At 43.3% G+C, this 13246-nt stretch overlaps 1 protein-coding gene across 1 annotated transcript in view; it reads right to left on the bottom strand.

Moving 5' to 3' along the window:
- The window catches only part of PITPNC1 (phosphatidylinositol transfer protein cytoplasmic 1), a 242459-nt gene extending 229836 nt beyond the window's left edge, over window positions 1–12623 (bottom strand). Inside the window, exons 1-2 of the mRNA XM_054976296.1 lie at window positions 12221–12623; window positions 11864–12138 (exon numbers count right to left, since the gene is read on the bottom strand). Coding sequence (XP_054832271.1) covers window positions 11864–12138; window positions 12221–12623 — 678 coding nt within the window. The remainder of the gene's footprint in view (window positions 1–11863; window positions 12139–12220) is intronic.
- Between the last annotated feature and the right edge of the window lie 623 nt (window positions 12624–13246).

Here is a 13246-nt window from a genome sequence, read left to right on the forward strand (position 1 = left end):
AGTCTCAGAGCTGCAGTAAGGCTCTGGGTGCAAGCTTATTGGGCTCCTTGAGGGTTCCCTCTTCTGTCTCATTTTTTTTTCAATTCTTATTTGTGGTGTTGGGCTAGGGCTCTGCCCCAACCCAGTCCCAGCAAGGTTCTGGGACCAAGCTCAGGGGGTTCCTCAGCTAAGGGCTTTTCTTATAGCACCATGAGGGTTGGAACGAGGAGGAAGGATGGTCGTGGGGGGAAGAAGTGCCAAGGTTGTCCTGGTTGCTCATTGGTGCCCAGCACCAGCAGTACTTCTCTCCCTCCTCATTCCAGCCCCAAAGCAGGTTTTCTGCTCCCAGGAACCATCATTCCTCTCTGGGGGCTGTCATTCCGTTCTCAGAGGAAGATTCTCCAACTCAGTCCAACATTTTCATTGCAACTTTTTGGTGCTGCAAGCCAATGCAAGTCAGTTGGTGTTTATGGCTCCTATTCTATCTACTGGAAGTTTCCAGAGGCGGCCGCTTTGGTGGTCTGTAACTTGGACCTCTGAAATGCAATCTTGGCCAAACTTGGAGGGTGGTTGGAGGAGAGCCTGCTGAAAATTTGCTGCAAGTTTGGCATCTGTGAGTGTGAAAGGGGAGGTCCCAGGACCCCCAGAAGTGACAGATCACAGACCGACAAACCGGTCTGCAAACCAGAGCAGGTCTGTGACTGGTCCATGGTCTGTGAAAATCAGTTTTTCCCCAGTTTGTGCCCACATCTACTCTCAATGCCCTGAAAACACCTGATAACAACCTGGCCATATTACAGTTGCCAGACCCAGCAGGACACTGGGCAGGGGGAGGCGTGGGGCAGCCTTTGGCACTGGCATGACATCTCTTCCAGGAAAACCCCAGAAGTGATGTCATGCTTCTCAAGCAGTTTCCAGGAACTCTATGGTAAAACAATAGAGTTTGGGGCAATTCTTAGAGAGGACTGATGTCACTTCCAGTTTTCCCCCAGAAGTGACATCATACCATCAGTCTGCCAGTCATTTTTAAATGTTTCTCTTGCCACCATTCCAATTTGTAGTTATTCATTAGTAATGAGCAAATCAACTTCTACTTGCTTTTCAGAGGAATCAGACAGAGATGCTGTGTTTCATTTTGTGGCTGTATTATTTGGAGCAGAGAGTGAACTGCCAACAGGCCCTTATGAGGCAATAAGGGCAGTTTAATTTATCAAGTTATACTTTAGCTCTCTTGGAGCGCTAATAGGCTTCTACATACTGTGTGAGAATCCTTGGCATAGCAGTTTAATCAATAATTCTCTTTACTTTTATTTGAGAGAGATAGCTGTGTTAGTCTGTTACAACAGAACTACACAGGACAGGAGTAAAACTGTACCTTAAAAAGACTAACAGTATTTAATTCAACATGCGCTTTCATGACTCAAAACCTGGGGGGAGGGAGTATTGAGTCATGAAAGTTCATGTTGAATTAAATATTTGGGAGGGAATGTGTCTCTTGACTTTTGTGCCTGTTGCCTAGGAGCTAATCCTCTCATGTATAATAAGGCAAAATCATATAGATCCCAAGACATTATTTGAAAATCTTTTTTTAAAAAACTATAAAATGTAAGATTTATCATAAAGACCAGAACAGTAAGCAGTATATACATTAGAGTCATAACAAAAACATGAATGCAACAATCCTGATGAAAACAATATAGAAAAATAAAACAAAAATTGAAAATGACAACAAAATTAAGTTGTTATAGATGTAAAAGCAGAAAACTCTAAACTATGTTTAAAATCATACAAGCATTAATGCATAAGTACAAAGGAAAAACTCCAAATTAATACAAACTGGCCCTTGTCTATTTCCTTTGTCTCTCCAAATATGAGAGGAACAAAAAAAAAGTATATAAAAGCTGTCAGAGTTACTCAAACTCAAGGATACACAATATTCACAAAATGTGAGTCCAGTGGCACCTTACAGACTGTTATGAGCCTGGGCCCAGTGGCTCTGGGGAAGCCTGCACTAAAGTTACTGCAAGGCCCCTGTGATTGGGTAAGAGGGGATTTGGAGGGAAAATTTGCACCATTAGGAAAATAGGGGGTTGGTGCCTGAGAGAAGAGATAAAAGGCCTCATCACAGTGGGAAGGAGCAGAGCTGAGGAGAGGCTGCTGCAGATGGAGTGATCCTTCATCCAGAAGGGGTGAGACAGTTGGAAGACAGTCACCAGGAGACAGTAAGAACAGTCTAGTTAGACGTGTTAGGGTGTTTTAGTTTTGTTTGTTCACCAACCTTTACTATTCTCTTTAATCTACAAAGTTTGAGAACCAGTTATTAATAAACCTTTTAAATAAAGTTCTTTATTATTCTGCCTGGGTCCTCATGCCTCATTTGGTCATGTAATAAATTAAACCTACTGGGAAAGAGTCAACAAAAGGTGTTGGTTGGGTGCTCTGGGCCCTTCTTTAGGAAACCTGTACCAGAGTGGTGGCAGCCTACAGACAGCTTCCCTGGGCCCCAGCAGCTGTGACAGAGACCAACAAGATTTTCAGGGTATAAGCTTTCAAGAATCAAAGGTCCCTTATTCAGATGAAAAGTTTTGGTTATTAACAAATATGGAACCCTTAAGATTACATGTCTAGTTTAATTGTTCTGAACATAAACCACAAATGTATTTGAAGGAGATATTTCAGACAGACCCACTTTGCTTTGTCAAAGATTTTCTCTGCATCTAAAGAAAGAGCAATTGTTTAAAGCATGATTGAAGCCTTTGCCTGCACTGATGATAGCAATAATTTTTGTATTAGTAGGTAACTGTCACCACAGCATAAACCCAGTCAGGTCACAGTGTGCATATTGTCAAGGATAAGTATTCTCAGGCCAAGACAGAAATAAACATTTTTGGTCCCGGTTAACTAAAGAAATGATGAACCTGTTTAATGGCAACAAGGAAGAATCCTTATACAGGTTGGGAATTACTGTGCAGATGATATATTAGGAGTTTCTTTCTTACTCAGTGGTCATCCTGAGTCTCTGACCAGTGACGCATTACTCTTGCCAGTCTGCCCAACTCTTAGAGGAGTTTCCGACTTCTCTGGTATTTCTTTTCCCACCAGCTGGTCGGTTAGAGTATTTCCTGCTAAGAGGGGCAACACTCCTAGCACTCTGTCCAAAATGCTGTTTTAAAGGCTCCAGCAACTGCCCATATCTCCCACTACCCAACTATTGGTTACCATGGGGATGGTTTACTGCATTTACACACTCTCATGGAGATAGGGATCTAGCAACCAACCACTCCCTTTCTGCTGGCACCCATTTTAGATAGTGAGCTTGCATGGTGGTGGTCTATGTACAGAGAACAACCACCAGCATTTAAAATAGAAAAAGATTTACTGTGGAAAAAAAGTCCACACACATGATCTGCACAGCAACAGATAGAGTAAGGAATACAAAGAAATGGCGCAAGCATGCATTCCTCTGTTCCTCAGCTATATAAACACCTAGCAGCAGCTGGTATTATTCTAAGACAGATTTTTAAACTTAGAAGTTACAGCATTCTAAAAGCTCTCCATTACCTTGGAGTATTTGTTTGGGCTGCCATCCCTTTGTTAGCTCCACAAGGCAATGGCAGCCATCCAGATGTTATCCACCAAGTGGACCTTACAAAAATGGACCTTGCAAAATAGACCCACCAAATAGCCCTACTAATAGGACCTCGTTCCCTTTGTCCATGAAATTAATTATCACCTTCTGCTTACCCCCTTGCAGGTCATTCATTCTCTTCCTGTCATTTCCGGGGAGAAATACTGGCATTTGGAGGCCCAGAATGGTGTAGTGGTCAGAGTGTCAGACTGGGAGACCTAGATTTGAATTCTTGCTCAGCCATGCCCGTTGGTTTGCCCCTCTGACTGCTGATGATTGGCTATTGGTAGGAAGAGGTAAGCCACCTGGAGATCTTGCCACCGGCTGGCAGCCTGGGCAAGCAGGCATGCACAATCCCAGGCCCACGCATGATGATGTAACTTCCAGAAATGATGTCATCATATGAACCACAAGAGGATACACGAGTTTTGCACAAGGGCTGATACTTTAAGAATCTTTCAAACTCAGCCCTATTGTGAACTGTGCCCACCCTCTTATGCCTCGTATGATGACATCACTTCTAGAAGGGGAATCTTCTCACGCAAGACTGGGAGCATGAGGATGGTATAGATAAATGCTACCCCCACCCCTCCTCCTGGTCACCTGGAAGACTTGGTGACCCTAGCTCAGCCTAACTTAACTCAGAGGGTTGTTTTGAGGATAAAATGGAGGACAGGAGAATGATGCAAGCTGCTTTGGGTTTCCGTTGGGGAGAAAAGGCGGATTATAGAAAAAGTAAAATAAAATTCCCAAGTCTCTGCTCCCTCTAAGGTGTGGTATGAGATGGCCCTTTGATTGTTTTGTGCTAGCTAAAAGCATTTGCCTATCCAGGCCTTAAGTATTGGGTGCTTATGGGAGCCATCAATGGAATGGGAATGACTGTGAGCAGTTAATGTCTCTCTCTGCCCTTATGTCAACAGATAAACCTCCTAAAATTAATATGAGGGTCTTGTGGTCCCAAAATGGAATGCATTTCTCCACAGCAACCAATGTTTTCTGCAAACTTTCAAGTCTGAAAGTTCATAAATTATAAGGCCCCAATTTCAAAACCGTATTTTTTTATTATTTGGGGCAAACATTTTCCAAACAAATATAATGGTGTTCTGAGACTGATATGCTTTCTACAAATTCTACAAAGCCTGACGTGTACGGTTTTGTTCTAATTTAGAAATGTCTCAAAGCAATCAATGTAAAGGTTTCTTTTCCTTTCTCCATTTTAAATTCCTTAGTGCCTGCAGGACGTATTGAGTCATGCCAAAAGAGGAATGTTATCAATATATTTTCACAAATCCATAAAATTAACATGCAATTCATAACATGATTGAATTTTCCATGAGTAAATTGCTAGTTTTCAGTTCTTAAATATCACAAACATAGATCCAGAGATCTGACCTAGTAATAAGCTAGGTAGAGTCATCGAAGTGCAATGCTACTGTTCTTCAGACCAAAAGCAAGTCAATATGACAGTAAAAATCTTGGGAAATAGAACATAGTAAATGTACAAGCATTCCCACTGCATAATCTCCAAAAATCTAGCAAATTCAATTGAGCCATACTTTGAGGCAGTGCAGGACTCTATTTCCCAATGAAAGGTTACAAGGATTATCAAAGACAGCTATCAAGTATAGTCCTTGCTAAAATTAAATTCACTTTCAGAAAAATGATCACCCACAACAGGGAGTCGTCTAGAAAACTGCACAATTCTATTCAGGGGATATGTTTACCCCAAAGCAAAAATTTGCCTACACTGTAAACCCTTTATAAGAAGAAACTTCAAGTTTGGGATGAAATACAGAGGCATATTATCTCCCTACCTATTCAATCTCTATGCAGAGCATATCATAAGGAAAGCTGGATTAGATTCATAAAAAGGTGGAGTGAAAATTAGTGAAAGGAACATTAACCATTTGAGATATGCAGATGACACCACGTTACTGGCAGAAAATTGTGAATACTTAAAACAACTACTGATGAAAGTTAAAGGGGAAAGTGTCTAGGCAGGATGACAGCTGAACAAGAATACAAAAATAATGACTACTGAGGAATCACACAGTTTTAAACTGAGGAATTACACAGTTTTAAAAATGACAATGAGGAAAGTGAAATGGCTCAAGATTTTCTATTCTTTGGCTCAATGATCCACCAAAAGAGAGACTGCAACCAAGAAATCAGAAGACTTAGAAGAGCAGCCATAAGGGAACTAGAAAAGATCTTTAAAAATAAGGACGTCTGTCTAGGGACCAAGATCAAGATAATCCAAATGATGATATTTCCCATTACTGTGTATGGATTTGAAAGTTGGACAATGGAGAAAGCTGACAGGAAGAAAATTTATTCATTTGAAATGTGGTGCTGGAGGAGAGTTTTGTGGCTACCATGGACAGCCAAAAAGACAACTAAGTGGGTTCTAGATCCAACTGTTTGACTTTATCCAAACAGGGTACAGCTGTGCTGTCAGCTCTGATTTCAAATCTCCCCACACAGCTGTAATTTGCAGCCAAGTGTCCTCAAGAATCAGCTCACTCTGAGGCAAGTAAATTGGAGCCATCCAACAGGGTGGGGGATGCCATACTGTTGTCTAAATTGTTCTCAATCAGTGCTGTACGGCTTTAGGAAACCTTAGAGCAAATTAAGCTTACCAGCTGCTACCACAGATTCTCTGAAGTCACATCTTGGCATCTGGAGAGTGGATGGCGGCTGGCAGGGGCTCATTAAGGTGGCTTCCATAAATGGGCTTGGGGAGAAGGAGCCTGCTTTCGTGGTGACGTCACTGTTCCCCCTTGAAAACTATTTTGTGCTTCATGTAATTTCTCAAAGGACTCCAGAGGCACAATTTGCATAAAGGATGATACAGAGAGACAAGGGACAAGCATGGAATGAAAGAAACATTGTGGTTCCTTGGAGAGAGGGGAAATGTGTTAAGCAACAGATCTTTTGCTCCTTCCACGCTTCACGCACTTGTGCTAGAGCCAGGAACAGTCAAATCCTTAGGGCAAATATATGCTCAGATGTTTCAGTAAATGCCATAACAATCAATACTAAACTATGCCATGGGGATCATTTATATTGCAAACAGACATTAATTGCTCCTTTTCTACAGCTAGACAGCCAAAACACCCATTGACAACTCTGGCTGTATTTACAAGGACTCCACCTCAGCTTTGCAAACCCTAATATCTTTTGTATAAAGCAGAATAATGTATGCTGGACCAGCACAAATAGTTAACAGTATGCTGAGGTGTATTTAATAGTAAACTTCATGAAAGCTACTGTGGGAAGTCTACTTCCCAAACAGGCAGCATTACCCCAGCATAGAATATTTTTTGCAAGAACATACCAATGAGGCCTTTCACTGTTGTATGTCACAAATGCTTCAGTACCATGCCCCATGCTTTAGAATTTTTAAAATAAAGTTAACTGTAAAAATGACCACAAAACCACCATCACAACCTAATGCCGGAAGCCTGACTTTCCCCCCTTTGGCCATGTCACATGAGACTTTAAACAAATACATAAACTGTTCAAGGAAAATTCCCTTTTGATGATAAATGTTTAAAGGTCATCTGCTCATAACCAAATTTCTAAACTAAAGGAAAGCAGCAATGGATCTAACAAAAGCAAGAGTTAATTACTAACATCACCTTCTCACAATGTGCTATCTTCTGTACAAGATGACAACACGTATAAAGATTGTAGAGCATTACCTAGATTACTTAGGATACAGTCCCAGAAGAGGAAAATATCTCAAAAGCCCTCAAGAAACAAGCATCAAGATGGGTTGCTTTAAATCAACATGATGTAAATAACCAATTAAAATCAAATCTCAAATATTCTATAATAATTTTGCTGAACAAGTATGCATACTAATTGGTTGCTACGAGAGTTAAAATGTATCTGGTTGCAACTAAATAGAGTCTTTATACCACCAGGAGCATCCATCCAAACCTCTGGTTGTGCCGCCCACATGCATGCTTAACTAAAAAATGTTTGTTTAAGTGAACAATTAAGGATTTCTATTTGGCTCAGTCTGCACACATGTAAGGATTCTAAGCAAGATCGCTTACTCGAAGAGCAACTGCCAGAACTTTCCAGAAGCAAGGTCCGTAATTACATGGCAGAAAGTTTCCTCATGTCATGGAAAGGAAATTGTCATGACTTTTATAATTTTCACATAATCTTTTTCATCTTACGTTTCCCTTCAAATGTTTTGCCCCAGTTCATTTTTTTTACACAGAAAAGTTATGTAACTCATTGCGTATTATAGCCATGGTAATGGCAGTTAGAATGTTTAACTACCACAGAGTACAGAGTACCCCAGTACAAATTCAAAGTTACTTGAAGCCAGTCATTTTCTCTCAGTTGATATATACAAGGTGCTTGTGAGGATAAATGGAACAGGAGATCATGTAAGCCACCCAAATTCCTTGGAGGAACGGAGGTATAGATTGATACAAATGGATTCAATTTTAAGGCAGTATGAGTGCAGACTTATAACTATCAATAAAAATCATTATTTAACTTGCATCCTCTTCAAGTTTGAAAGTATGTAAATGTTAATGCTTTATAATTAATATATAAATAAATCTGTATATAAAGGAAGCTAATAAATAGGAATACTATTTTAAGGTTAATTGTACAGTCAGAAAATATGCACTTGGAAGAAAGTCCCACTGACTTAAATTAGATTTATGTTTCCCTAGTACTGCAGTCTTAAAAGTGCAATCCTAAACAGAATTACACCTTATTAAACCCATTGTAAGTACACAGGAAGAAGAAAAGTCAGCCTTCCCCATGCCATTTTCTTGACCTGAAACTGGCCCAGGGGACCAGCTATCAGCTCTGTTGGGAGTTCCACGTGTACTGATGGAGTATACCTAAGCTTTTCCAGCAAGGTAAACAGGAGTGGGTTGCCAACTCTGTGCTTGGAAATTTCTGGAGAATTGGGCGGTGGGGCGCTGAGGAGGGCAGTGTTTGGGGAGGGGAAGGATCTCAACAGGATATAATTCCATAGAGTTCACCCTCCAAAGCAGCCATTTTCTCCAGAGGAACCAATGTCTGGAGATCAGTTGTATTTCCAGGCCTCACTTGGAAGTCACCGGTAGGCGAGAGTATCACGAGCAAAGTCAACAACCAAAGAACCACGTGAAAACTAACTAGAACCAAGAGTTAACACAATGATATGCTACAATTAAACAGTAATAATAAAGTGCCATTTATAAGAATATTCACTATGTAATTCACTGTATTAACAAGCACGCACGGAAGGAGGCCCCGGCAACATAAAACCGTTACAATTCATTAACATGGACTGTGAAAACTCATATAAAAGTGCTAAGTGCTTAAGCCTATGACCATACAATTCAAAAATCAATGATAGCTGGTACAACATGTACAACAAACATACACTGAAAGTGCTAGGTGCTTAAGCAAGAAAACTGTTCATATCATCATAGAGCTCTTACGCAAGAGCATGTAAGTCCATGAGTAATCCGTTGGCGGGTCTACGCGGTGTAGCAGCGAGGAGGAGGGGTCCAATCAACAAAAAGCCATCTGACGGATGAAGCCGTTTCGATTCTCAAAGATGGCAAAAGCAGGTACTGATGCTGGTCCTATTCATTACCATCATTTGAAGGAGGGGGTTTGATGTGCTTGTTAAACTGTGGAATTGAAATACTTTGAATAGGACCAGCATCAGTACCTGCATTTGCCATCTTTGAGAAAGAATCGAAACGTCTTCTTGCATAGGAGCCGGTCCATCCGTCAGATGGCTTTTTGTTGATTGGACCCCTTCACCTGGAAGTCAGCAACCTTACCCTTGGGGCCATTTCATGTCAGGAAAACAGTATGGGTGAAGGCTTAAGTTGCCTCTCCTCCTGATCCAAATTGGGCCTGCAGACGCTTGACAACAGCAAACCACCTCTGTTATTCTCTTGCTATGAAAACCCTACCAGGGGTTGCCATAAGCCAGCTATGACTTGATGGCAATCTCCACCATCACCCTTGGAAAAGTTCCTAGCACAGAACTTGCAATATACCCTTTGACTCAGTGTTCTGAGCAGTTAGACCTATAAATTGACACTTTAAATTTCTGTAGTGGGGAGGAATCATTCTCTCCTATTGCTAATGGATATAAGGGTCAACTTGCTCAAGAATGTACAGTTGAGAACACTAGAAGGAAACTTACCAAGTTGCTGAACTTTTAACAAAAATTCTAAGAGACAAAAGACTCACTTCATTCCTTTTCCCTACTTCTGTTCATGTGTAATGTGACACGTTATATACATTACATATAAACTGAGCAACCTATAGTTTGCCTGCAAATCAGAACTGTAAACCATGGTTTAAGTATTTGCAGTTTTCGTATTCCAGGGAAACTATGGCTTGTGCTACCCATAACTTGCCTAATCCACAAATAATGTCAAATTATGGCTCATTAACAAACTGAAATGCAGGAGGGAATCCAAGTGGGGGAGAAAGAAGGGGGAATGCAAATATGAAGCTCATTCATGTAACACTAAACCCTTCTTGCAATATGAAAGAGAATACGTTCTACAGTACACCTCAGCAGCACGCTTGCCAAATGTAGATCTGCAAATATTTGCTAGAATAGCTCTGCATTCAACACATTTTGAAACCCAGTCCAAGAATATTCAGCTTTGGAAGATGATTAGCTGAACTTCATTTTCAGATCTGAACATGCAAGCTATACGTTTAATTTTTGTTCCCACTGAACTATAACTGCATTTCAAACCAAGCTAAGTTGTGAATAGTCACTTGTCTGGTTTGACTATGATATGTAAGACAACAAGGAGACAAAGTTCTGGAGATAAAAGAGTTGGGTTTTCTTTTCCCTTCAGGCTGTGACATTTCACAAACAGGTGACATGGAGAGATTTTGGTTCAGATGCAGGCTTTTTTTTTGTGAGCGGGTAGCTTCTGTGGAAGTATTTGCGAGGGACTTTTCAGAACCAGAGCTTTGGTTTGGTAGAGAGGGAGTGTAGAGGAGAGGAGATTCATGCACATGTACATATGCAGTGAATGGGGTAAGCCAATAAATATATACAGATGCAAAAGAGTTTGCCTCAGAGAACTCAAATCTTGTATTTCTAGTTTACAGTTGTGCACTAATGTGTTACTATCAATATATGTTACGACTTTGGTATGAACACCATAGCAATCCAGAATTTTGTTCAATATAAGAATGCTTATATTGTTTAATCTTTTAAAACTAAAAATCCAGTAACAGTCTTCTAACCACCATTCTGTGAATGTAGCATTACAGAGGCAAAAGGAAGGATAGAGCTCTACTGAAAAATGTATTCAAAGCTCCCCCTTGTGGATTACAGGCATGTTAAAAATGTATTTTGCGCAGCGCCAAAAGATAAAGCAGAAAAGAAACTTTCATAAGAGTGCCTCAATTGCCATTAAATAAATATTTTGTATCGTCCAGAGGTTCATATCCAAAATTTAAGACACAATCAGCTGCTCCACATGCTAAACAGGAGGCTGAGTGCCAAGATATATGTGATAGGATAACTTTTCCCCAATAAAACAACTAATAAAAATTGATTTTAAAAGCTGATATAATACTGAAGCCTGTTGCATTCTACATAAAAATATAATAATCAGAATATTCAGTTCCGCATTTTTTTCCTTCACAGTCTGCCACTTGTTTTCAATATACATACTTCTTTAAAAAAAAAAAGATATGTAATGTACCCAGGTCTTTTATTAAGCACATATTAGCTTTATCAAAATTTATCAACACCAGAATGAGGAAATTAAAAATGTTACTGAGGGAAAAAGCAAGGCTGCTTGTCAATACTTCACATCAAAGAAACCCTGGGGAGGAGATCAAACATCTAAACTTGGACTGTGGAAGGAACTGATTTTTCAAAAAGGGTTCGTTATGGATTTTTTTTAAAAAAGGTTCAGTTCAGCAAAGAACGTTTTTCGTCTGCTGAAGCTTTCTTTGGTCGGGCAAAACCACCACAATAATGATTTCGGCACCAACCAGTCCCCTCAGAAGTCTGTGTACACGCTGAGGCTTGGCAAAGCTCACAGGAGCCGAGGGAGAGTTTTGATGACACAGGCGAACGGCGTGTTGACTTTCGCCTAAAAGCCGTTTCCTTGAGCCGCAACCGAAATCGAAAGGATTGGGGGTCGGGCGGGGGGGGGATTTGGTTAACTGTCCCCAGAGGCCGCCCCCCCCTCCTCACAGCCCCCCGAGAAACGCTCCGCGCGCGCCCTCGCCTACCTCCTCAACTGTCAAAGGCATGCAGATCCGGTACTCCTTCATGAGCATATTCTTGCACGCGCAATGCCCGGCCGCGCCTGAGGAGAAACGGTGCGGGGCTCGCGGCGCCCCGGCGGCGGCCCCAAGGGCGGTCGGGTCCGGAGCCCGGTCTACAGCGGCGGCCCCTCGCAGAAGCTGGGCTCGGCGCCGTCCGCGGAAGCCGCCACCATGGAGAGAGGAGGCAGAGCCCGCCGAACGCGCCGCCGCGCCGCAGCCCCTCCGCTCGCCCGGCGTCCCTCGCCCTCACCCGCGGATCATGTGACGGCTTTTTCTCCCACAAAGGCGTCTCGAGCGGCAAAGGGAAGGCAGCCCCGGGGCACGGCGGCGGCGGTTTTGGGGTCGGCAACGCTCTCGGCGGGTCTAGCGAGACGTGCCTGGCGCGGCAGCGGGGAGAGGAGGAGAGGCGGGCGAAGGAGGGATGCTGCCGCCCCAAGACAAAGGCTCCCCGCGCTTCCTCCCCGGCCGGGCGGGTAAACAAGGCGCTTCCCTCTCCGCCTGGCTGCCCTAGCGGCGCTGCTGCTGCTGCTGCTGCCGCCCCGGGGCTGCGCCTCCTCGGCTTCTCCTCCCGCCTCGGCTCGGTGCCTCCTCCGGGGCTGGTCTTCCCCGCCAGAGCCGTGCGCGCCTGTGCGCACCGACGGGCTGCTGCTGCCTGCGCTTCGCTGCTGCGGTTGCAGCCTCGGCCGGGGGAGTGCGGGGGGGGGGGCGCGAGCGCGGCTGACATCAGCAGCCCGGCGGCAAGGAGGGTGGCCCCGGCCGGCCAATGGGGAGCGCGCAGAGCCGAGGACGGGGACGCCCGCCGCGAAACGGCGCGTCTCTGCCCGAGTGCCGGCCCCAAAGGAAGCGCGCGGGGGGGGGGGGGCGTTGCTGGGGCAAAGGGTCGCAGCAGGCCGTTCAGGGAAACGTCCCTGGGAGGGAGAGACAGCAGGATAGTGGGGGCTCCCGGCCTATGGCCTGCTTTCTCCGGGCAGATCGATCAGGATGGGTAGCCGTGTTAGTCTCTCTGTGTCGCTGTGGAAAAGAGCAGGAGTCCAGTAGCACCTATAAGACCAACAAAATGTGTGGTAGGGTTATGAGCTTTCCTGAGCCACAGCTCACTTCTTCAAATACAGTTAGAATGTGAGTCCATCTGTCCTTATATAGAGTGATTTCAGATGCCAAATGACAATAGCAGGTAAATGACAATAGCAGATGTGACTGGATTGGGCAAGGTATGCAGAGGGGTAGTAGATGTGAAGAAATCAGCATTAGCAATGAGACAGGAAGCCTAGGTCTCGATTCAATCCAGGTGGAAGCATTGTCTTGAGCTTCCTTATCAGTTGCAACTCAGAGGTCTCTCTTTCTAAT

Source organism: Eublepharis macularius, chromosome 4 (genome assembly GCF_028583425.1).
Source record: "Eublepharis macularius isolate TG4126 chromosome 4, MPM_Emac_v1.0, whole genome shotgun sequence".
In the NCBI taxonomy this organism is placed as follows: domain Eukaryota; kingdom Metazoa; phylum Chordata; class Lepidosauria; order Squamata; family Eublepharidae; genus Eublepharis; species Eublepharis macularius.